We start from the raw sequence: 26,728 nt of genomic DNA, 5'->3' as shown, positions 1-26,728 counted from the left end.
ACCAAGACTCACTCCTCCAAGAAAAGGAAACCAGTCTGGTGGACTCCTGCCATAAACAAGCTATACAATAGGAGGAAACTAGTGCAGGAAAGAGTGAAATCCCAAGAAGGGATGACATCCCTGCTCAGTATCGGCAAGAAACTACGATCCCTCATAAAATCATCCAAGGCTAATTTCGAAAGAAAAATTGCCAAGGACTCCAAAGATAACCACAAGGCTTTCTTTAGCTATGTCAAAAATCTAAGTGGCAATACTCAGATCTGTTCGGAGTTGGTGCAGAATGGTACAAAATGGACTGAACAGACCGATATTGCCAACATCCTGGCAGACAGGTTCAGCGCAAACTTCACCCCCCCATTCTCCCCCAAAAGGGCCCATAACCATACCAGAAGAATGTAGAGCCCCTGAAATCAGATAGGTTAAAACAGCCCTCTCCAAAGCCAAAAACACAGCATCATTGAGACCGGATGGTGTCCCAGGCTGCATCCTACATGAGCTCAAAGATGAACTAACCCCTCACCTAAACACACGGTTAAAACTCGGCCTCCCCACAGGTTTTGTACCCATAGTGGCACACAGCAACGGTTATTCCTCTGCACAAAGGTGGAGCCACAACAGACCCCAGGAACTATCTGCCTATAAGTCTGACTAGCTTGTGTCTGCAAGGCCATGGAGCACATCATCATGGAACTCATTAATAGAAACATTGGGACCTTCCAAACACTAGACCCTACCCTGTCCGGCTTTAAGTGCAGATCATGCCTCCTAAACTTGGTGGACTTCTGTGAGACAGTTACCAAGGCTATAGACGAGGGAAAGGTTGTACACACGGCCTACCTAGACCTCGCAAAGACCTTCGACACCATTCCACATTCTGGTATTAAGTTCACCAGCCTGAACCTAAACCCCTACACCACAAGATGGGTTGCCAACTGGCGCACGGGCAGAACCCACATGGTAAGAGTTGCGGGAGCTTGGTCTGACTCTAAACCGGTTACCCCTGTTTGGCATATACTTCAGAGGTACAGGCAAGCACAGGAGGACTATGGATGACCAGGTTAATAGACTAAAAACTAGTGGCTATAATTGACTCTCCGGGTGACGGATATCCTCCAAAAGGGTCTCACTGAGACGGATACCTGGTGTCAAAATCATGGTCTCAAGCTAAATGCCAGAAAGTGTATAGTCATCCCCTTTGGAAAAAACAAAGTACCCACGAACTACCATATAGGTGGTAGTCCCCTAAATACGGAAGACGTAATAAGGATTCTGGGGACCCAAGTAGATAGTTGTATTAGATTTTGCTAGATTAATCTCTCCTTGAATAATCACATTGCCAACGTGGTTGGAAAATCCTTCTACATGGCCCACCTTATCACAAAAGGGTTCGCATCCAGATCAAAAGAGATCATTGTGCCCCTCTACTCATCACTCATCAGACCCATCATAGAGTACAACATCCCATTTGGGATGTATCTTACAAGACACCTGAAAAGCTGGGAAGACCATAGAAGTACCTCACCAAGAGGATCACTGGCCTCAAACAGATGCCCTATGCATCTCGACTAAAGAAGCTCCAGCTATACCCGGTTGCATACCGCCTTCTCAGAGGTGATCTCTGCCTGACATACAAGGCCATGTCCAACCCAGAACTGATGGATATGCTCCACCTAAAGAAAAGCTTATTCCCTCGAGCCACATGCTCTAGGGATCACAACAATAAATAGGACATGCTGGAGGGATAGATTCCTGTCCCAGAGACTTCCCATGCTTTGGAACAAGATTCCAGTCTACATTAGGCAGAGCTCTTCGCTAACACTCTTCAAGAGAAACCTTGACGAGTGGATAGGAAGCAGTTTACCCTGGGGATCACTTCAGTGGCTCTGCTGAACAGAGACGTAGGGAACTAAACTAAGGGGACGGCGAAAGCCAACACATTCTGGCTAGGCTTATAAATTCCTTTGGGCAGATAGCCTAGTATCTACCTATGAACCTGTTGATCTTATTGTCTTTGTCTTTGAAGAACTGAAGCTGTTATGTGATGTGTTCTTTTGTTTAAATGGTAACTTATTAATATTTGTGACAGTTGATGTCCCTAAGATTGAGCACTGTTGCTTTGGCCTTCTGAAGTACCTTATGTATATTTTTGCCCTCTGTAGGTTGGATGCATCATACAGTGGAACAACTGGGAGAGAAAACCACCAAGGAAAACTACGCTATTCAGTGTCTGCTTAAGTCATTAGAAGCTGATCCCAACTCTGGCCAGTCATGGTATTTTCTTGGCAGGTGAGCTCTTCTGGACTGCAATTTTTGTAATTGTATTAGATTTTGCTAGTTTAATATTGTAGTATAATGCCACCTGTTAGTAAAACTGTTTTAAGTATAATATTAATCGGGATAATGTATGTTTTTTTTTAAGAAATGCAGTGCTAGAATGACTTCTGATTATAGTGAAGCATTTTCAGTTTGTTCCAATAGTCCTGCTGCTAGAAAAAGTTACCCCCTCACCTTGATGTTGTTAATATATGATCGCTCCTTCATACTTTCTCCCAAAATCTATAATTACACACGCAAGTTCACTTTAGCAAGCAGAATTTTTTTCTTTATCTTCTAATAAAACCTTTACTTTTTGTTTGTCTCCAGAGAAATAAGTGCATCATTGTGAATACATTCTTAGAGTTGGTCATGATGGTTTGTGTTTGCTTTACTTTGGACCTTCACTTTGAGAAAATGCTGCTATAAGCTATTTTCACCTCAGTAGAATAAAGAAAGTGTGTTTAAAAAAAAAATGGTCTGTATAAGAGATATGAATAAAAGTTAGGTGTCCTGCTGTGGTTGAATTTTTTTCCAAAGAGAATTAAAGATTGAATAATATACAGCAAGTTTGAGAGAGAAGGGAAATGTTAGGAAAGTTGAGATGAAGAGTAAGCAAGGTTTGAGAATGCCACAGATTTAGCATCAGGAGTGCTGTTTGATGGGTGGTTGATAAGAGTTCATCCTTTCTGTCATTACTGATTTGCATTTATTTCTGCTCTGATAGGAGGTGGTACTGGTTTTGTGATGGCATGCCATAACATCATGTTTTGACTGCGTAAATTGCAGTTAGCTTCTGTGGCCTGTCTGCTCTTCTTCCACTCGTGCAGTTCAGGTCTCAGTGTTGACCTACATTGGTCAAAAGTTGCCACATTTGATGGCTAGAAGCAGAGTCGTCATTGTCCCTGTATTTGTAAAGTAATATTTCATCACCCATATTGGTATTATCTTAGGATGGAACTTTTTATTTTATTTTGATTTGACATTTGTTTACCAGGAAAGTGAGTCTGTACAAGTAGTCCATTTTTAGTGGAGGCCTGGGGATAAAAGCTCTAAACGACAGTAAATACATACAGTTTTATACAGAGTAATAAAACTCAGTATATGTAGCATTAAAGAACAAGTTACAAGTACATTGGAGATGTATATGTGTGTATGTATAGACAGAGAGAGAGAAGCTTATTTACATGTATTTATTTATTTGACATTTGTTGTCCGGGTTGGTCCAGCTGGGTCAGAGCCCTTTTTCATCGGTGACCCGGCGAGAAAAGCTCCACAATTACATAATCACTTAAAACACAAAACTAAGTTAACGTAATACATAGCCAATTAAACAAAGTCTCCAACAGTGATGAACAAAAAAAATGCTAGGTTTAACATGAGTAGCAATTAGACTCCACGAATCAGCAAGTGCAGTAGGTACAGTTCAGAGTAAAAGGTAGAACAAATAATTTACATTCAAGTCAAGGCAAAGTACAGTGGGTACAGTGCAGAGTAGGTTAAACCAAATTTTACATGCTTAGTCACCTAGATCAATATTTTAGTATTGTAACTTATTTACATGTTTGGCCCAAGAGTATAAAGAAGACATAAGACTGTGATTTGTTGTTATCTTAGTATGGTTGAGCAGATAATAGAGGATGAAGGGGAGTAAATAAGAGTCTAGAGTTTATTGTAGTTATTGAGTAGCTATTAAAGTGATGGGAGAAATATGAGAAAGGTTGGAAAGAAAAGAATAAGTGTATATGTTATGGGTTAGGGGAAAGGAAGAGAGGAAAGATAAGATGGGGAAAAGAAGAAATTAAGTTAGCAGAGGTGGTAGGAGAGAGTATGGGGGAGTGGGCGGGGATAGTAGGAGTCAACCAGGGGATATGCATGTGCAGCACCATGAGGTGGTTAAGTGGGACTTGAGAAGTTGTTTGAACTTGGTTGTATTGGTGATAGTTATGATGTGATGAGGAATAGTGTTCCATGTCTTAGAGATATGATGGTAGTAGAGGGTGTCCCCATAGCTGCTGTTGGCTTTTGTGAATTTTAGTAGTTATTTATAAGAGGATCTCAGAGTTCTCTTGTTGGATTGGATTTGTAGAAGATTTTTGGAAAGCTGGGCATTTGATGGGTTGCTATATTATGGAATGAGAGGCATTAAGTTGGGTGTAGGAAAGGAGATTTGATAGCTGTAGCCAATTTATTTGGTGGAGGGCATTGCACCGGTGGGTTCTGTATGGAGAATTGGCAGCAAATATTGATGAGAAGCAGTGCTTTAAATGCTTGAGATTCAACCCAGCCAGCTGCAGAAGTCATAGGAAGAAGCTTCTGGTTTTCCTTTCTTTTTATATAATGCAGATCATGAGAGATGTTCAGATGGGGATCATTGGAAGAGTTCCACTTACAGCCCTGGGTCACATGTGGACGATGGTCCCAAGACCTGAACATGAGTGTAGGTAATGTCTGAGAACTTCTGAAACCCAAGTCCCATGTAAAAAGGAAAAATCAGTCCTAGCTATGTGTGTGCGTGTCTTCTGTCTTTCTGTTATTTTGGGCCTCGCAGGTGTTCTCATCTTTGGCTGCAGACTGCTTTGTGCCAGTTCATATCAAAAGTTGTTAATGAGAGCCCATGAGTATGTTGCATCTCTGGTTCTTTCTAGGGGCTGTGTATTGTGTAGTGTGAGCATAGCCTAGGCTCGAACTGAGCAAGCATACTGGCCTCAAGTTCTGAAGAGAGAAGTCTTTTCTATTACCTACACTTGAGTCAGGCATATTCTTCTCTGTGAACTGATATCACAGTGTGTTACCTTAGCTGGCAGAGTCTGTTGGCCTGGGTTCAGGACAGTACTGGAATGTTTTGTGTTGGGTACTTGTGTCCCTGGTCCCCAGACATTAAACAGATGTCTGTTGAGCGTTTGAGTCAAGGAGTTGACCCCCCCACACTAGTGTGGCATAATACCAGTGCCTAACCTAGCTTAGGCCTCTCTTATCTACATGTTACTTTATCAAACATGGTTCCATGCACTAGATGCTTAGTGCACATTAGTCACTTGTCTTTTGCATGCTTACCCTTGTGTAAACAAGATGTTCTTCAGTTTTGTTGCCGTTTTCATAACCTGAGGTATTCCCTGCTTAAGCAACTCGAACATCCTACCAGTATACCAAAGGACTTGAGCAGCTGCTAGGTATATGCGAAGTTGCACATGGGATGTAGCCAACGTAGGCCATTAAAATGACATCTGCACATATCATCCTCAGAACTTTTCTGCCACCAGTGCGAAAGCCAGCATCTACCATTCGTCTGAAAGTTTTTCTACTTTCAGATAAGTGCCTCATTGGGGAAAATGTATTTGTGCTTTTGCTAATTAATGTTTGTCTTAGGTTAATTTCATCCAAGAAGGGCAAGTGCCATTGTGGAAAACAGATTCCACACAAAGACAATCATGATCAGTGTCTTTTCTGCCTGGAGTCTGCTCATGACTGCAAGGCCTGCACCATCTGTCAGATGTTTGTTCCTAAGATGCTCTGCAGTCATATTTTGGCCCTTAATGTTTACCTAGAGAACCAGAGGTTAAAGTGATTAGCGCTCGCTATGGAAGGTGCCTTGGGTCCGTTGGGTGAGCCTCTAAAGAAGAAGGTGAAAAAAGGTAAGGCCTGACTCTCTGGCTGCACCTCTGTTTCCAGACGTCCCCCTCTAGGCCAATGAAGGCCCTGAGGTCCATACTTTGTCTAGCCCTTTTCCATTGTCGAGAACTTATTAAGAAGCTGTTAGGGAGAGTTCCTTAAGCACGTCTGCAGCAGCATTGCAGGTATCTATTACGGACAGTAAGGTGGAACCAAGGCACTCTCCTTTAGACATTCCTCAAAGTACCTCTCCTGTCTTAATGATAGAGGATTTACAGACGTCGATTCCGGAGTCTAGGCCTACATCATCCCAACCTTCACAAAACATCTTTCGTTTGCACAGGTTCCTTCCCCAGATGAGCAAGCCTTTTCTTAGGGAATCTTGAATGCCTTTTTAGCACTCAGGCCCTCCGCTTATTAGCCACCTACTCCTGTATCACCTCCAAGTCCTTTACTTAGGAATGTTACTGTGGAACAAGAGTCCTCTGAACAAGAGGATTCATCTTCAGAGGAGTCTCTGGCCTATTCCACACAGATTTACACCCCCCCCCCCCCCCCCAGGTTATGCTTCTCCTGAGGTTGACTCTAATGGTGGGGACTCATTTGAGGAATATATTTCTTTTAAGACTGTTATAAAGATGAGGGTTTTTTTCAATTGGGAAAGCTCTTAGGTTTTAGATGTACAAAAGAGTTATTACAAATAGACTCTTCACCTTCAGCTATGCCACTTGTGTTACCAGCCTTCCAGGTGCTTCCTTTCATTATCCAAAAGCCCTGATTCTCAGTCTCCTGCAACCAAATGGCCAGACAGGTTTTAACGTCCCCGAAGACTGTACATTTCTGTTGAGATGCCCTTCTCTTGCAGATAGAGCTGTAATTTCAGTCTCTGCAGATAAAGCTTTTAGGCTGCTGCCTTCCACTACCATAACGCTCTCAGTTAAGGACAGTAAAATGATGTAGAGGCTTGGAAAACAGTTCTACATCTTTTCCACTCTGACTTTCAGGGCCATTAAAAATCAGACACGTATGTCCAACTATTTACTGGCCCTACTTTCTCAGGCTTCTAAATTGCTTTCCAAATTCAGCAGCCAAGTCCCAACTCTTGACACTTTCTTCTCTATTTACCAGACAATCCATTAAATCCAGTTATGATGCTGCAGAGGTCTCTGCAAGATCAGAAGCATCTGGATCTCTCCTCAGGAGATGCTGCAAGCTAAGGCTGCGACCTTTGCCTGAGGATTTCAAGGGAAAAGTTATTGATGCACCCTTGGACAACTCTGCTCTTTTTGGTGAAATTGCTGCCACCATCCTTAAAACATTTAAATAGAAAGAAAGCCAGGAACTGAAACATGTTCTTGTCTCTGTCCAAAATATCACAGAAGTTACCCTTCCAAGCCTAACATTATAAGGAAAAGAGCCCCAGCTTCTTCTCAGCCTCACAAGAAGAGCTCATGGAAACGCACTCAAACTAGAGCTTGGCCATCTTCTGCCCAAAAGCCCCCCTTTTCAGACAAGCCAGGTAGTCTGTGACTGCTTGGCCATGCTCACAGAAATCCTTCTCTCCCAGCGCTTCTGTCACTCCCTATCTACCTGGACAACATTACCACAGACAAATGGGTCCTGTTCATTGTCCAAAATGGTTATTTCCTGACTTGGAAATCCATTCCTGTCTTCATTGGCATCCCAGAACCCCCAATGGACCAGATCCATCTCTTTCAACAACTGATTCAAGACATGATATCAGGGGACCATTCTGGAAGTTCCCTTCATGGAGAGAGGAAAACGCTTCTATCCCAGGATGTTCTTAGTCCCCAGGAAAGATTTTCCTTGGAGACCGATTTTAGATTTGTCCCAGATATATATTTTTTTCCCTTTAAGTTCCCACCTTCAGGATGCTCATACTACAAACTATTTCCTCATTTGCTCTCTCAGGCTTTTCTGGTTTCCCTAGACATCAAGGGTGCATACTTTCATATTCCCATTCCCCCTCTGTTCAGGAAATTTTTAAGGTTTTCTATTGCTTCCTTTCATTTTCAGTTTTGTGTTTTGCCCTTTGGACTCTACGTCTCCAAGGGTATTCACAAAGTGTTTGGCTCCTGTCATTGCCTTTTACAGACTACAGGGAATTCTCATCTAACCTTACCTGGACGACCTGCTTATCCAAGCTTAACATCCAGACATCCTGTACCATAGGATCATTGGTTGCTAGGCTAATGCCCCAGGGCCTTTAGAAGCCTAGCCAAGTTCAACCTTTGTTCCCAAGGGTATGTGGTTCAAGCAGACACTAAAGTCAGCACATATTGCCCCTGTCCAAGAGGGACATAGGTGGAACCCCTGTGGTCAATTTCGGGTTGATGTCACATGCCAGGTTAAGGTCCTTTGCAAGTCAAATGGCACACATATCACTCGCTCAAACAGGCAGCTTTTCCATTATAGCTGATTCAGAGATTGCTTTATATACAAGGCACAGTTCACCTCTGAACAGTCTGTATGACAGTCAAGTGTCAAAGACCCTGAACTTTGTAAGGAACTTTTGTGGTCTCGCCAATAGCTGTAGGTGTTTGGAAAGGAACACACTAAAGGGAGCGTTATACTCTTATGAGGGAAGAGTACCGGGGGATTGTAACCTCTTTTTTGTTTGTTTGTTTGGAGCCAATGCCCTTACTTATGAAATGAGCAATAATGGAGAAAAACTAAGGGTAATACTGCTCAATGCCAGAAGTCTAAACCTCAAGATGCACACCCTCGAAGCCCCCCTCAGTATGGAGAACATTGATGTCTGTGCTGTGACTGAAACCTGGTTCAAGGCTCCTGAGAGCACCCCAGCACTATCAGGTTATACCTCATATCATGCGTTCCGGCCCCAAAATCCAGACCGAACCACAAAAGGAGGTTGGGTATCCATATTCATAATGGATACCCACACCTCCAGGTTAGTGGCAACGCACGAAGCATTGGAGACCATCAAGGTGCAATTAACCATAGGTAAAACTGCCCTACAGTTTGTAACATGCTACAGACCACCTTCTCAAACTCAGGAAACCCACACAGCCTTCCTGAAGACACTGGAGAGTATGAATGTCTCTCCAAACACCATCATATTGGGTGACTTCAACTACCCAGACATAGACTGGGAACATTACTCAAGCCCCAACAACCTAGCCCAAAGGTTCCTTGAGTTCATAAACTCAAATGCTATGGAACAACTAGTCACCATTCCCACAAGAGGAGAAAATATACTAGACCTGATCATCACAAACATGGGGACAAAATGCTCCACACCGGAAGTATATCCCTCATTGGTGAGATCAGACCATAAATTAATCTCACTGGAGATCCACATCCCGCCCCCACTCCCATCAAAAAAGACCACAGTGAAGAACTTCTCAAAAGCAAACTTCACACTTCTTAAGACTGGAGTGGTATCCTTCAAGGCCCCCGAGCCAGTGGAAACCACAACCCACGCTGCTGAAACCCTTACAAATGCCTTCTACGAGCACCTCCAGGAATGTTTGGATCAAGCAATCCCTAATAAAATCAAGACCCTTTCCACCAAAGGCAGGCGCCCGGTCTGGTGGACTCCAGCCATAAACAAACTCTACAACAAGAGGAGAAAGCTACTACATGACAGAGCAAAATCCCTAAATGGGAAGGCATCTCTGATCAATACTAGCAAAAAAACTGCGATCACTCATAAAATCATCCAAGGCCAACTTTGAGAGAAAAATCACTAATGACACAAAAGACAATCATAAAGCCTTCTTTAGCTATGTTAGAAACCTGGGTGGAAACTCCCAGATATGCTGCGAATTAGTCCAAAATGATAAAAAAAATCACTGAACCCACAGACATTGCCAACATACTGGCAGACAGGTTCAGTGCAAATTTCTCCCCTCCCTCCCCAAAAGGAGAAATATCTATCCCACCAGAGTCTAACCTCCCAAACTTCTCAGATGCACAGGTGAGATCTGCTCTCTAAAGCAAAAACACAGCATCAATGGGACCGGACGGTGTCCCCGGCTGTGTGCTACGAACTCAATGAGGAACTAAACCCACACATAAGGCTGCTGTTTAATCTTAGCCTTACTACAGGATAATGCACCCAAAGAATGGCGCACGGCAACTGTGGTCCCACTCCACAAAGGCGGTGCTTCTACGGACCCTGGAAATTACCGCCCATAAGCTTGACGAGCCTTGTCTGCAAAGCTATGGAGAGGATCATAATGGAACTCATAAATAAAGACATTGGGGACCTACAGACACTAGATCCTACCCAATTTGGCTTTGTCAAGGGCAGATCCTGCCTCTTGAACTTGGTCGACTTTTTCGAAACAGTCACTAAGGCCATTGATGAGGGTAAGGCAGTTCACACAGCCTACCTTGACCTAGCAAAAGCGTTCGACACAATACCCCACTCGGGCATCATAGAAAAGCTCACCAGCTTAGATGTAAACCCATATTTCACAAGATGGGTTGCAAACTGGCTCAAGGACAGAACACACAGGGTTAGAGTTGCTGGTGCCATGTCAGACTCTAAGCCGGTCACGAGCGGTGTCCCACAGGGCTCAGTCCTGGGCCCCCTCATGTTCGGCATTTATTTTTCTGAAGTGCAGGCAAACATAGGGGATTGTGGCTGACAAAATTTGCAGATGACTGCAAACTGGGCACCATAATTGACACTCCATCAGACACAGACATCCTCCAGAAAGGTCTCATAGAAATGGATAACTGGTGCCAGAGCCATGGCCTTAAGCTAAATGCCAAAAAATGTATAGTCATACCCTTTGGGAAAAACAAGGTAACCCCTAATTACCACTTAGGTGGTAATCCATTAAACACGGAAGAAGTTATCAGGGACCTGGGGACCCAAGTTGACGGTAACCTCTCTTTTGACACTCACATTGCCAAAGTGGTTAGGAAGACCTTCTACATTGCCCACCTGATCATGAAGGGATTCACATCCAGATCAGGAGAGGTCATTGTACCCCTGTGCTCTTCACTTATCAGACCAATGATTGAGTACAATGCCCCATTCGGAATGTACCTTACCCGACACCTGCAGCAGTTGGAAAGACCCCAAAAGTTCCTCACCAAAAGGATAAAGGGGCTCAAACATATGTCATACGATGCCCAACTGAAGAAACTCCAGCTCTATTCAGTCGCATACCGTCTGCTCAGAGGTGATCTGTGCCTGACATACAAGGCCATGTCCAACCCGGAATTAATGGACATGCTCCACCTCAAAAAATCCAAATCCACTAGAGCCACGAGAGCAAGAGACTTAAACCTCAACACGGATATAAATAGGACGTGCTGGAGGGACAGATTCATCACCCAGAGACTCCCTACACTATGGAACAGAATCCCAGTCCATGTGAGGCAGAGCCCCTCACTGACTCTGTTCAAGAGAAATCTTGACGAGTGGATGGGAGATCGTAGGTTTACCCCGGGAATCATCTCTGTATAGTATTCTCATCCTAAGGGGTGGTGAAAGCCACACACACTCTGGCTAGGCTTATAAATGCCCTAGGGCAGATAGCCTAGTATGAACCTATGAACCTATAAAATGCCCTTCTTACCACTGTGGAGACATGGTGATTGAAGTTAAGGTTTCTGTTGACCTGTGTGCCCAGATTCTCTCACCACTGACTGTGTTTAGGATATTGCTATTGATGTGATAGTTGGCAGGAGCCTCATCCTTGCTGAAGGGGATGGTAATGCATTTTTTGTATTAAGACCATGACTTTGGCACCAGTCATTAGTCTGCATAAGACCTTCTTGAAGGATGTTGACATCGCTAGTTGTTTCAATGATTGCTCCCAGTTTGCAGTCATCAGCAAATGTCAGCCAAAGAAACGAGAAACTTCAAACCACCATCTCCTTGCTCCTAGGTCTAGGATTCACTATCAACTACAAGTCTTCACTAACCCCGTCTCAGGATCAGGTCTTCTGGGTTGCAGTTTGACAGACCTTATTATGGCTTTTTTGCTTTTGCAAAAGATGCATTTTCTGCTTACCTTTTTCCAACAGTTGCTGCCTCTTGCCTCTTTGACAGCCAGAGAGATCTGAAGTAGTTAACTTCATTCTTTCTGCACATATGGGGTATTCGGATCTGTTTCCGATCCGAGCCGGCAAAACTTTTACAAGCATCAGCTCCGAGCTCCAAGCTCCTCCCCTACCTATAATACATCACTTCCTCCTGACTAACCCCAGATCTTGTTTGCCACTCTAAGAGTTAGCATCATGGCCTCTGAGCTCTAAGCGAAGGTGGTAAGGTTTTTCTGTTTTTTCTCTGTTCAGTACAGTTGGTGTGTGTGTACCTGTTCCCCTTTTCCTCCCATCTCCATGCGTGGTCGTCGTGTTTTTAAAAAAAATTTTTCTGTGTAGTTTTAGTTCCCGCCAAGGCCCCATCCCTTGATGTCCTTCAAGGATGCATCTGCAGTCATCACATATGGGTTGTCCTGCCTCAGGCAGCCCTTCGGTCGGCCGGATTCCAAAGTCTGGGTCCGGCGTCTGCTGATGTCACCCCTTCCCCGACGTCAGAGCGCCTGGGGTATAAAAGCGTCAGCCGACACCGTCTTCCCCAGTCTTTCTTGCCGCGTGGTGCCCGAAGCAGAAGCAGTTCGCAAGTGCCGGTCGGCCAGCTCCTGTAAATTCGCTGTCCGAAGACTTCAAAAGCTAAGTACCCCGTTGGGGACTCTTTCTTGCCTCTGCCGATGTCAGATAAAGTTAATAATTGTTTAACTTGTGGGAAAAATACCTCATAAGGATTTCCACTCTTACTGTCTTCCCTGCTTAGGCCCAGACCACGACGTCCCGGCCTGTTCAGCCTGCGCTTCCTTCAACCGACGCACTCTTAAACGTCGGTCGGAGTTCGCAGAAGAGTTCTTTGGGGCTAGTTTTTCATACAAAATGCCGTCGGAAACCCCGACATCACATTTAATTAAGAAACGGAAAGACAAGGACCGACACACGCTGGCCGCGGTTTCGGCTGAAACCGCGGCTAGGCCTACCGCGAGTGTCTCGGTCTCGGCTGATACAGAGTCCTTGGAACCTCCGAACCCTGAAACAATACAACCGACAGCCTCGGCCCCGGAGGCTCCTACCGAGTCGGTTACAGAATTGCCTTCAGAAACTGGTGTATTGGAATCTACCGACACCATACATTTAGACAAAGCTACACCAGCACGTGGTGCAGTCAGGCCTCCTGCATCCATGTCCATTAAGGCCTTCACCAGGGCTAAAGCTGCAAAACACACTAAAGCCATGCCTCCTAGGGTTATTCTTCAGGGACCCTCTTCTAGTTCACAGATTCCAACCTTAGCAGAGGACCTTATCTCTTTAATCTGGGGCTCTCAGCCCCATCCGGACAGGGGCTCCCAACCCCCTCTTGACAAAAGGCCCAGGGTGGATCCCCCTGATCCCCTTTCCTCTGAGGAGGCCTCTGATGGCTCGGATCACTCGGACTACCAGGAGGAGGCTTATTCGGCCTACGAGGATTCAAATGCAGAGGAATCTATCCCCTCAGCCTACTCCTGAAGAGCTTTCATTTGGGGAGACCCTTCACGCTATGAGAGAGCATTTCAAATGGCAGGGCCAGGAATATTCTGATTCCAGGAAAAGACTAAGAACATTTCTTCATTTACCTCAGCATAGACCTTTGGCTATTCTCCTGTTTTAAGGCCCCTGTTAAGCCCGATAGGTATCGCAGGGTCCCGGACACACAATTTTCTTTACAAGGCCCACTCTGCTGATCCTGAAACCATTTCACAGGGTCCCAAAGGGGTTGCAGCTGTTACTATTAAGAACCCACTCCCCTCTGCAAAGGAGTCCAGGGCATTAGAGAGATGGGGTAAAAAAGTGTATACTTCTGCCACTCTTGCTTTGAGGGCATAAAATGTCAATTTCATATGATACAGTACCAAGAGTATTTGTTAGAAGAAATGCATAAGAAACTGTCTTCCACTGAACCCCTTGACCGTAAATCCCTTCAGGATCTGTTACATAACTCCCAGCAGGTTAGCAACCATTTCTTGCAGTGTGGTTATGATGCATTGGAAGCTTCATGTAGGTCAGCAATGACGGGTGTTGTCATACGTAGGCATGCTTGGCTGAAGGAACAATCTCTGCCAGACCATGTTAAAGCTAAGCTTTTGGATGCTCCACTGGAAAAGCAAAAGTTATTTGGTTCCACTGCTCAAGAAGTCCTAAAGAAATTTGAGGAAAAGGCAAACTCTGTACAAACAGTTAAGGATTTTCTACAAGTCCTACCGCCTAGATTCAGCGGAAATTGGCCTTCCAAGAATTGGTCCTTTCCGGACACAGAAAGATTTCAAAGGGGCAGGAACAGGCGTGCCAGAGGTAGAGGGCAAGCTAGGGGCTCCTACAGAGGCCGTCAATGGCAACCTCCAATCCAGACAGGCAGTTCAGGACCTACAACTGCTGCACAAGGACAAACTCAATGACTTTGCTTTGATTCCGCCAACCAGGGCTCAATTAGAAGCACCTTTGGGCGGAAAGCTTTCTTTATTCTCAAAAAATTGGCACAACATTACAAAAAACAAATGGACACTCCAAACAATAGACAATGGATACAGGTTCCATTTCCACACATTGCCAAAAAGCAAAGGCATGCCAGGTCTGCCACCAAATCAAAGGGCAGAGGCTTTGAAACAAATCTCAAACTTACTACTAATGAAATCCATAGAAAAAGTTCCTGTTTCAGAACAAGGCCAAGGATTTTACTCCCGGCTTTTCCTTGTTCCAAGAAAAGAGCATCAATGGAGACCAATTCTCGACTTGTCCGCACTGAATACTTATCTCATTGTGCCAAAATTCAAAATGCTGACTCTACAGCAACTCCTTCCCATGCTGGGCAAGGACTCTTGGCTGGTGACTCCAGACCTCAAGGAGGCATACCTGCATGTCCCTATCAGACAAAGTTGCAGAAGACACCTCAGATTTCTTGCAGGGTCAGAGCATTATCAATTCTCAGCATTGCCTTTTGGCTTATCTACTGCGCCCAGAGTATTCACGAAATGCCTGGCATCAGTAATAGCACACTGCAGACTTCAGGGGATTCAAATATACCCATGTCTGGACGACCGCCTTATACAAGCGGACAACCAACAAACTTTGATAAAGGACTTAAATTATGCCATCAGTCTTTTACAGGCCTTGGGATATACAGTCAACATGCACAAATCAAGACTTGTTCCATCCCAAAGAATAACCTTTCTGGGTGCGAATCTAGATACAACCACCCAAATGGCTTATCTCACAGAAGAAAAACAAAGACAGCTACCGGATTACTTCAAGAATCTGACAAGGCAAACTCAGCTGACTGCAAGGAAAATCCTGCACGCCCTGGGTTACATGGCATCCTGTATTCTTTTGATTCCACAAGCAAGGCTTCATATGAGAAAGCTACAGTGGTACCTAAGGAGTTTATGGACTCAGCACAGTCACAGTTTGGAAACTTTAATCCCACTCATTCCATGCCTTCACAAGGAATTTCTGTGGTGGGCTCAGGCCAGCCAGTCCAACAGGGGGTTGCCCTTCTCAAAGCCAAAAACCTCCCAAACTATTACAACGGGTGCTTCAGACCTATGGGGAGCACACATGGAGGGCAGAGGTATCCAAGGACAGTGGTCACGAAAGGAGCTACGCATGCACATAAATCAAAAAGAAATGCTAGCAGTGATACATGCAATCGAGGCCTTCAAAATCTTTCTGCATCAAGGCCACCTACTAAGGACAGACAACACCACAGTTATGTGGTACATAAACAAGCAAGGAGGTACCCATTCCTACCCTCTTTGCAGACTGGCAATGAATCTATTTGATCTTTCCTTGAAACTAAATATACAGCTACAAGCTCAGTTTGTACCAGGGAAAGACAATACACTGGCGGACAGCTTAAGCAGAAATATCATGGATGCACACGAATGGATGCTGCACCCAGACATTTTCCAACAGATAACACAATCTTTGGGAAGCCCGGACATAGATCTATTTGCATCCCCCCACAATCATCAACTGAAGAAATTCTTCTCAAGGACATATCACCCACAAGCGTGGAAAGTGGACGCCCTCTCTTTCAGCTGGAGAAATATGACAGTGTATGCATTTCCTCCTATCCCATTAATGACCAAGGTGTTACTGAAGATCAGGACAGAGCAGCCAAAAGTGATTCTGATAGCTCCGGACTGGCCAAGACCGCACTGGTACCCACTGCTAAGGAGCATGTCACGTACGAAACCATGGCCTCTGCCTCTATGGCCACTTCTACTGACACAGCACAGATACAAAACTGTACATTCCAACCTGAAAACATTGCAACTAACAGCATGGAGAATACCTTGACTCCTCCTCAGGATAAGCTATCCCAGAGAGTGAAGGATATTATTATGGAAGCTCGACGCCCTTCCACAAGAAAGGCATATTCATGCTTCAGCAATTTCAGCAGAGTACAATACTGATCCACCTGTCTTTTCTCATCCTCTCCTAAGACAGTTTCTAAGAGGAATCAAAAACATCAAACCTTCTCGGAAACCACCTCTTCTTGCTTGGGATCTTAACTTCGTGTTGGAAAAACTAACACTGCCTCCATTTGAACCAGCAGCATCTGCAGATCTACAGTACCTTTCATGGAAGACTACCTTCCTTCTGGCAATAACCTCAGCAAGAAGGGTTTCGGAATTGCAGGCCCTGATGGCAGTGCAGCCATTCATTATTTTTCACCAGGACAGAGTTTCATTAAGAACTAATCCTACTTTTATGCCAAAGGTGGTATCCCGGGTTTCATTGAATCAAGCCATTCACTTGCCTACCTTCTTCCCAAATCCACAAAACAAAGGGGAGAAACTGCTGCACACCCTGGACATTCACAGACAGTTGCGCTACTACTTGGACAGAACTAAAGGTTTCAGAAAAGCTGACCAGCTTTGTTAGTAGCATATGCTACTGGTACTCAAGGAAAAGCAATTTCCAAACAGACTATTTCAAAATGGATAGGAAATTGCATTCGCTTTTGTTACTCATTTCATGGAAAGACTGTACCAGCTAACATTAGACCTCATTCTACGAGAGCCACAGCCACCTCCACAGCCTTCTTAAGAGGGGTGGCTACAAAGGACATTTAGAAGCTGCCACATGGAGCTCCGTGCATACATTTGCCAAGCATTACAATTTATCTTTATATTCCAGATCCAGAGCAGGCTTTGCTACGGCTGTCCTGCAGGGTATCTTAGCTACACCATCCTTTTCCTAGTTCCTCCACCCCCAGATTGGCTATGGTATTCTACCCATATGTGATGACTGCAGATGCATCCTTGAAGGACATAGTACAGTTTTGTACCTACCATAAATGTAGATGTCCGATAGGTATGCATCTGCAGTCAGGTTTACCCTCCCCTCTGTGGTATTCCTAGGGTGTTTACCCCTCTATTAGCTAGCTGGGGGGGATCTATTATGGTGTATTTGTTTTTGTATATATGTATCTATATTTTTTTGCAAATGTTTGGATTTTTATTGCATTTCTCCAAATTTAGCCTTCCTAGAGGGCACCTGGCATCTGGGGCAAGAAAGACTGAGGAAGATGGCGTCGGCTGACGCTTTTATACCCCAGGCGCTCTGACGTCAGGGAAGGGGCGACATCAGTCGACGCCGGTCCCAGACTTTGGAATCCGGCCGACCGAAGGGCTGCCTGAGGCAGGACAACCCATATGTGATGACTGCAGATGCATACCTATCGGACATCTACATTTATGGTAGGTACAAAACTGTACTTTTTGTGTGTGGGCGCCTTGGGGTTTAGTTACTGTTCCGCCCTTATGGCTGAACAGCTTAAAGTTCTTTTTAAGAAATGCACAGAGTGTGGTCACAAGCTCTCAAGAGCTGATGGCCACACTCTGTGTGTTGTTTGTTTTGGGGTCTCCCATTTGTCAGCTTCCTGCGACATTTGTGCGGGTTTTAACCCCAGAGCTTTGAAAGACCATTGGGCTAATCTCATGGCCAAGGGTCTGCTTCCAGCTTCTACCCTAGAGTCTGCCTCTGTCTCCACTCCAGTCAGTGACGTCTTGCAGGCAGGGACTCAACCTCCCACTCATCCTGCAGCCTCAGATTCGTCCCAGAAAGGTAGGGACAAGTGAGAGAGGGAGAAGCACCACAAAGAGAGGGACAGGCCCAGGCAAAGATCCCCTGACAGGGAGTCTTTCTTCAGCCCCTCTTCTAAAGTCCCCAGGTCCCGTTCTCCTCTGCTCCGCTCTCCCTGTTTCTTGCCGGAGCCTATGGAGCCCTCGGAGCCGAGACTCTCCCCTCAGATCCAGCCAAGACCCACTTGGGTCACTTCTTCTTAAAGGTTGTCTCTGTGCGTCTCCAACCTTGACATGGACAGGCTGATGAGGTTCATCCAGAATCAGATTCAGATGGGGGTATTACCAGGTCCCTCTCCCATTGGAGAGGGTCCTTCTACAGCTCTATTTCACCCAATCTCTCCTTCCCTGATCCAACCCGACGCTTTGGGGTTCTCTGATCAGAGGCCCTTTGGAGCTGTGGGTTTGGCGTCGACTGTTCTTGTTTCCTCGACACCGGCCGTCACCTTGAGTTCCTTGGATCCGATTTCGGATCCAGGAGACTCTCGGCGCAGTGGTGAGGGAGTCGGACCCAAGGGTTGAGTTCATTCTCTTTCGGATCCCATCCTTGGTGCCCAGACGACCCTGCCTTCGGCTCGGATCCCTGCTTCCGACTCGGGGAGGGCCTTACCCTTACGGTTTACAGAGGTGGGCTCTCCATCGACATTCGGGGCAGTGGAAAGGGTTCTCTCCCAGGGGTTGAGACCACAGCTCACCTACTCGGATCCTACCCAGACCTGTTTTCGGATTCTGCTCCCCTCACCCTGTCTCAGGGACAGCCTGTGCCAAAGCAACCCCAGGTTATTCTGTTCAGGGAACCCCTGGAGGCTTACGAGTCCTCTTCAGAAGGTTCCACTGGAGAGGAACCTCGTAAACACAAGTGTAAAAGGAGGCACTTTGACTCCCATGAGTCCATTACCACTGACTCGGACTTAGATGAAGGGGAGGGTTCCCCCAGATCACCTCCTGAGGACGTCTCCTTCAGAGACATTATGGAGATCCTCCGCCATAGAGGAGGTTGGTCAGCCCCCAAACCCTCTACGGATGAGTCCGTGTTTCTGGAGGCTTTTGGCGCAGGCCCATCTACTTCCTGGGTTTCCCCACCAGCCGACCCTTTGGTGGACCTCATCACCACTTGGGCATGGAAGGATCCTGACACCGTGGAGCCTATACCCAAAAGACTGGACAAAATTCTTTCCCCGCCGTCAGGCAGGGATGGTCCAAAGGAGCCCCTGTGGACTCTTTGGTGGTTGCAGCTGCCACAAAGAAGGAACTGGCACAGGAGAGTTCCTCGATCAATCCACCAGACAAGGAGTCCAGGTCGATGGATCGTTTCGGGAAGCATATGTACTCTTCTGCGACCTTTTCTATCTGTGCGCTGAATTACTTGGCACGTGTTACCCGACTGCAGCGTGATCTTATAATGGAACTGAGTTGCCCACGGAGTCTCTGTCACAGCAGGACAAACAGTCCTTTACTGCGAAGATGACTATACTGAAATCAGTGACAAATACATCTGTGCGTCTCCTCTCCCATGCTACGGAGGGGAGCCGCTTGACCTGCTGGTACAGGCATTGCCTTGAGGCGACATACTTGGATCAGACTTTGTCAATTTGCAGACCCCTTTAAGGCATCTTTTATTAATGCCCGTTTTGATGGATCATCCCTCTTTGGAAAGAAAGTACGCGACACGCTCACCCAGAGTGAGAAGGACGGAAAGACTTTGTCTGCCGTCGAAATCCGCTTCTCTAACCCTCAAAGATCCTATTCCAGGAACCAAAAGGGGCAAAAGAAGATGTGGTTTTGGAAATCAGTCTTTCCGGGACACGCATGACTATTCTTCGCCCAGAGGCAGAGGGGGACAAGACCAATGCCATCCCAGAGGCAGAAGGGGGTCACAGAAACTTCGGGTCTAGAGAACCTTTTTCCGACAGGCTCGCACAGCAGGCCTGAGGGGTTGCCTGACTGCTCTACTCTGGAGGCAGTCAGGGGAAGATTCTCCTTGCATCCAGCGGCATGGGAGTCCATTACTACAGACCGCTGGGTGGTAAACAACATATCCATAGGCTATTCTATCCTTTTCATGTCATCCCCTATAACTCCAGCACGCCTCCCAGATGTTCCACCCGATCACAGGGAGGCCGCAGCTTTACAGGTTTCAAAACTGTTACAAAAATGAGCCATTGAACCGGTCTCCCCGACCAGTCCGGATCAGGCATCTACTCCAGGTTCTCTTTAGTGCCAAAGAAGACTGGGACCTCGGGCCCATACTGGACCTGTCTATCCTCAACTTGTCGATAGAGAAACAAAAATTCCGGATGGTCACTCTACAGTCCATTCTACCGTTTCTAAGAGAATGTGACTGGATGTGCTTGTTAGACATCCAGGACGCTTACTATCATATCAAGGTCCACAGAAGCTTCAGGAGGTTTCTACGCTTCCGGCTAGGTGCCAGTCACTTTCATTTCAGAGCCCTATCCTTTGGTCTCACCACAGCTCCCAGGGTGTTCACCAAGGTAATGGCAGTCGTAGCGGCTCACCTGAGACTTCAGGACATTCAGGTATTCCCCTACCTAGATGACCGGCTCTTCGCTGCATCCACCAAATGTCTCTTGTGCCAGGCCCTACACTACTTTCTCGGTCTGGCTTACAAGTTAGGCATCACAATCAACCTCAGCAAGTCCCACCTGGCTGCGGTTCAGTTCATAGATTTCCTCGGGGCACGGTTGGATACTATTCAGTCAAAGAACTTTCTCACCCTGGAAAGGATAAGAAATCTCAGACTCCATGTGTCAGCTATCTCAGAGCGCTCTGTAGTCACAGCAGGCGATGTTCTCAGGGCTTTGGGTTCGATGGCAGCCTCCATTTCCGTTTTCCCTCTTGCACGTTTTCATATGAGAACTCTTCAGTGGAATCTAGCAGTTCAATGGTCCTGGCTAGACTTCCCGATGACTTTCCGAATCAACCGGACATGCAGAATGTCACTCCAGTGGTGGCTTCAGTCATCAGACATACTTGTGGGGTGCAGCTTTCTAGCCCCGCCGGCCCAAGCCACGGTGACCACGGATGCCTCCCAGCTCAGGTGGGGGGCACTTCCTGGGATGAACAGTCCAAGGCACGTGGTCCCTACCAGAGATCAAGCTACACATCAGTGTCCTGGAGATGAGGGCAGTGCTTTAAAGCCTTCCATCCTGTCCTACCTCCAGGAACAGTGGCCATTCAGTCAGACAAAATGGCAGTAGTCTAGTATATCAACAAGCAGGGAGGGACCCGATCCTACCCTCTTTGTCACGAGGCCATGAGAGTTTGGGAGTGGGCCATATCCACCAACCGGTTTCTGATAGCAACGCATATCCCGGGATGCTCCAACATTTTAGCGGACAGTCTTAAGCCTGGCAAGCCTTCTGCCTTACGAGTGGTCTCTAAATCCATCGGTGGCAAAGAGAATCTTGCTCGTATGGGGTCAACCTTGCTGCAACCTCTTCGCGTCTCCTTCCAACATGAAGTGCAGCAACTTCTTCGCTCTGATTCCCCCTCCAGGGGATGCCCCAAGGGATGCTCTAGTCCATGTTTGGCCTCCCGGTTTACTTTATGCTTACCCCTCATTACCTCTGATACCCAAGTTCCTTCAGAAAGCTTGCCGGTTGCAGTGCAGAGTCATTCTCATAGCTCCCTTCTGGCCTCGCTAAGTGTGGTTTCCCTTCCTATGGTCTCACTTTTTGGCTCCTCCATGGACTCTAGATCCATGCCTGGATCTACTTGCTCATCCGTCAGGCTTGCCCCTGCCCAACTTGGACAGTCTCAAGCTGACGGTGTGGCTGCTCCAGTTCCCATGATAATCAGGACTCCCGGAATTTCATCCCCTGTTAAGAACATATTCTGTTAGCATCTCTCAAAGCCTCCACTAGGAAACTCTACAGTAGCAAGTGGAGACATTTTTCCATTTGGGCCTCTCAATGCAATCAGAACCCTTTTACAGACCCTATTCCAGTTGTTTTAGATTTTTTGGCTTGTCTCTTTCAATCGGGCGCAAGTTCTTCCACCATCAAGGTTCAACTGGCTGCCATCTCTTAATTTCCATGTAGGTGAACATAAGGTTACTCTGGCCTCTGCCAAATTGTGTAAAGCGTTCCTAAAGGGCACCTTTCTTTTGCGACCTCCAGTTAGAGACGGTTCCTCTCTGGGATCTGACTTCAGTCCTTCAAGAATTTACCTCTCCGCCTTTCGAACCTGCTGGTTCAGTTTCTATGAAATTCTTGTCTTGGAAGACGGCATTCCTGGTTGCTATCACCTCAGCTAAGAGGGTTTCAGAGTTGCAGGCCTTATCCTCCGTGCCCCCCTATTTGATTTTTCACAAGGACAGGGTTTCGCTGCATACAAACCCCTCCTTCCTTCCCAAGGTGTCCTCAGCAGCCAATCTTAGCCAATCTATAAATTTGCCAGTATTCTTCCCAAATTTCCAAAATGAAGGCGAATATAGACTTCATTTATTGGACGTCCATAGATAGCTTTGTTTTTGCCTTCATAGGACTAAACCCTACCGAAAGTCGGATCAACTATTTGTCTCGTTTTCAAAGCCATGTTTGGGCAAAGCAGTTTCAGAAGTGTCCTTAGCAAGGTGGATCACTCTTTGTATTACACAAGTATATAAGGACAAAGGCTCATCTCCTCCTGACTTACTGAAGGCTCATTCCACTAGAACAATGGATACTTCTGCAGCTTTCTGGTCAAAAGTACCTTTAGATGATATCTGTGAGGCAGCCACGTGGGCCAATTCGCATACATTTATCTCTCATTATAAATTAGATTTGATTTTTAGAGGGAGAGCATCCTTTGGCTCTGCGGAGCTCAGAAATATCCTTCCATAAGGGCCTCCCAGGAATACCAGTAGCTGGAGACTCTGTCCCATATGTGCAGAAAGAATGAATTTAACTACTTTAGATTAAGAAGTTATGTACTCACCATAATGTTCCATCTGAGTAGTTAGACTTCATTCTTCTGCACCTTCCCTCCCTCCATCTCCCTCGCTATTCAGGTCTTATCCTGTTTGGATTGTTAGTTACGTTGCTAGTTAGTGACAGCAAACTCGATCTGTAGTCAGGAGGAAGTGATGTATTATAGGTAGGGGAGGAGCTTGGAGCTTGGAGCTGATGCTTGTAAAGGTTTTGCCGGCTCAGATCCGAATACCCCATATGTGCAGAAGAATGAAGTCTAACTACTCAGATGGAACGTTATGGTGAGTACATAACTTCTTAATCTGAAGTAGTTATTTTTCAGGAAGTTAGGGTTCATGGCTTCTGTTATACCAGTGCTGCTCCTAGCCAGACTTCACATGTGAAAGTTGCAGTGATACCTGAAAATGCTTTGGTCTCAGCATGCTCATCCTCTGGAGTTTGTTCATCCACTTCTTTCATACCTGAAAAAAGAATTTTATTGGTGGCTTTCATACCTGAAAAAAGAATTTTATTGGTGGATTTAACAAATGTCTCAGAATCCAGGACTCCCCTTCAGCCACCAGAACCCATTTAGGAGCTGTTTACAGATGCCTCATACCTGGGGTTTGGGAGCAGCTTTGAGGAACCTAATGGTCCAAGGCCTGTGGTAGCCTTTGATAAGAAAACACTATCATTAAAGAGATGAGAGCTCTGATTTTAGCACTTCAAGCCTTCCATTCATCTTTTCAACCAGGTCCCTTGAAACTGTTCACAGACAATACCACAGTTCTTTGGTATGTGAACAAATGGGAGGGACAAATGTCTTACCTTCTCTGCAGGTTAGCTCTACATGCTTGAGAGATTGCCTTACAAGCAAAGGTAACTTTGACAGCAGTCTACATCCCCTCCGCTCAAAATGTTGTGGCAGATGCACTGAGCAGATCCATGACACAAGCCCATGAATAGATGATCCACAGGGATGTGTTTTTGGACATTCTCCACTGGTGGGTGGAGTACACCTCAAATCTTTTTGCCTCCCCCTCTGAACAGGCAACTTCCAGAATTGTGTGCCATAACTCCACACCCTCGGGTATGGAAAGTGGACCCTCTTTCTTTCTTGTGGAAGGGGATGTTTATCTATGCTTCCTCCCCCTTCCCACTTATTCAGAAAGTCTTGCTGAAGATTCAGCAGGACACCCCAGAAATCTTCCTGGTGACCCCCCTTTTGGCCAAGACAGCATTTATTCCCTCTTCTGCAATTAGCCAAGAGCAGTTATCACAAGTTATCTCACGGGGTGGATCTTCTCACACAAGACAATGGATCTCTCATTCACCCACATCTAACAACTCTGAATGTGACACTGGGTGATAGGCTTCTGATTCCCTTTAGACATCTTTTCTCTGAGGACATGTTTCTCGTCCCGCAGGTGGTCAGGAAACCCAATACTAAGATCCTATTTGTCCAAATGGAAAATACTCTCCATTTGGTGTCTTAACAAGTGACTAGTTCCATTTTCAATGGATGTTCCTGTAGCCTGTCTTACTTGTGTGAGCTGCTTGAGGCTGGATTGGCTTAGTCTTCAGTTAAAGCCCATTTATCAGCCATTTCTGCCTTTATCTCCTCCCTTAGCTTTTAGGCTAGAAGTTAAGTTTTTCTTAAAAGGCATCTTGCACATCAGACCTCACAGGAAACTTATACCTCCTCCTTGGGAGTTGACATTTGTTCTGAAAAAAACTGACTCAGTCACCCTTTGAACCTGCAGCTTCTGTTTTTTTAAAATTCTACACTTGGAAAATTTTTTCTGGTAGCTGTCACCTCTACTAAGAGAGCTTCTGAGCTTCAAGCTTTAACGGCTTCACAACCTTTTTTTAATTTTCCACAGGGATTGGGTTTCTCTTCATACCAGTCCTTCTTTCAAGCCTAAAGTGGTTAATGACTTCTCCCTTAACCAGTCCATTCACATAACTACCTTTTTCCCTATCCCTCATAACTCGAGTGAGAGGGTACTCCACACTTTGGATGTACATAGACAACTCAGATTTTACCTGGATAAGACCAGATCCTTTAGGAAATCTGAGCAGTTGTTTTTCTTTTCACCCCAGAGCACTGGGTAAACCTTTGTCTAAACAGACTATTTCCTCTTTGATGTCTAAAGCCATTTCTTTCTGCTACTTGTCTCAAGGAAAACACTTTCTTCCTCAGTTAAGGCCTATTCCACTAGGCTGTAGCTTTCTTTGGGGGCCTTCTTTAATAAGAGTCTGGACACTGCCTCTGTCCTGGAAGCAGCTACTTGGTCCTCTGTCCACACCTTTACTAAACACTAAAAGTTGGACTCTCTCCAGAGCCAGGGCAGGTTTTGCCAGGTCAATTCTGCATGGATTTATGAAGACTTCTTGTGCTCCAGCCTCCCTTTCCCTCTCCTGAGCTTTGGTATTCTCTCTCATTTTCTGAATATTGCAACATGAGAACAGGACATAGAATAGTTGTGTAAAATCTTAACATAACCATAGATGTCCCCTTCCATGTTGCAGTATTTTGTCTTGCATACCTTTCCCATTGGTTCATGTTTTTATTTGGATGATAAATGCCTTTTCATCTTATCCTTAGATTGGTGTTTTGACTAGGCCATTCAGTTCTGAGGATAGTACATACAGATGTCACTTTTATGGCCTACGTTGGCTGCATCCTGTATGCGACAACGCATGTACCTAGTAGTAGCTTAAGTGTTTGGTATACTGGCGGGATGTTCAGGTTGCCTAGGCAGGGAATCCCTTATGTTGTGAATACTGCAACATGGAGGACGAGGACATCTATGGTTATCGTAAGATTTTTACACAACTATTCGTTTCTGCTGCTAATAGGGTCTAAAGAGACTGTTCTCACTAGAGAGGGATGGTGACGACTCCTCATACATAGCTCATCTCCTTAAAATGACCCATGACCCCTCTTTTTAGAGAAACCTTGAAATGTATGATATCCTTTGTGAGCAAGCTTCTGACCTCAGTGCATTCCTCAGAAACACAAGTGCATGTCTATGGAAGGAGGAGATTGCAGATGTGTGTAGCATGCTGTATGGTACTCATCTTAAAAGGTGCCATTGTTACAGCTTGAAAGCATCCTGATTCTGGTCTTGTCCTCACTCTAAAAAGTAGATGCTCTTTACAAACCTGATTGACTGGAACAAGTCCCTCACAATCCATTGTTATACCCCTTCAACCCCCTCTAGCTCAATGTAGGTCAGAGCATAGTGTTTTGTCACCTTGTTGCTAGAATTATGTACTCTGGAGAGACAGACGTGCTGTTTTGGAGCTTCAGGACTTCAGCTAGTCATCCAATTTGTCCAGATTCCATGCTTGACCATATTCTGGCAAAACTAGTCAGTCTGCTTGAGTTTGGACTCGAGGAAGTGAAGATTTTTATTTAGTGCTTACACCTTAAGCTACCAAAAAGCCCTTTGTAATGGTTTGTGATGAGTTAATGGCCTGATCTGCAAGACTCTGTTGTGCCTGCACAGGATGGTATAGTTGAGGCTGTCCTGGCTTAAGGAAATCATAAACAGCTGTTTGTTTGCCCATTTTAAGGGAGAAATTCTCTGTGCAGTCCTCCCAAGGCTGGATAGATGACATCTTGAGGAGAAAGGTGGCCACTTCTTTCGTGGTACTTTATTTTCCCTTTCTCTATCCACTTCTAAGCTTAGCTGTTCACACACAAATAAGAGTACGCTTCCTTTTAAA

The 26,728-nt window shown here is 45.6% G+C and overlaps 1 protein-coding gene across 1 annotated transcript in view; it reads left to right on the top strand.

Annotated features, from left to right (window-relative positions):
* KDM6A (lysine demethylase 6A) overlaps positions 1-26,728 on the top strand; it is a gene marked incomplete in the record, with an annotated part of 3,528,619 nt that overhangs the window by 1,602,525 nt on the left and 1,899,366 nt on the right. The window contains 1 exon segment of the mRNA XM_044072373.1: positions 2,160-2,286. Coding sequence (XP_043928308.1) covers positions 2,160-2,286 — 127 coding nt within the window.

This window comes from Protopterus annectens, chromosome 5.part0 (assembly GCF_019279795.1).
Source record: "Protopterus annectens isolate FY-2018-M chromosome 5.part0, PAN1.0, whole genome shotgun sequence".
NCBI classification, from domain to species: Eukaryota; Metazoa; Chordata; order Ceratodontiformes; family Protopteridae; genus Protopterus; species Protopterus annectens.
The sequence above is the reverse complement of the archived record's forward strand: the minus strand, read 5'-3'. Positions and strand labels throughout refer to the sequence as shown.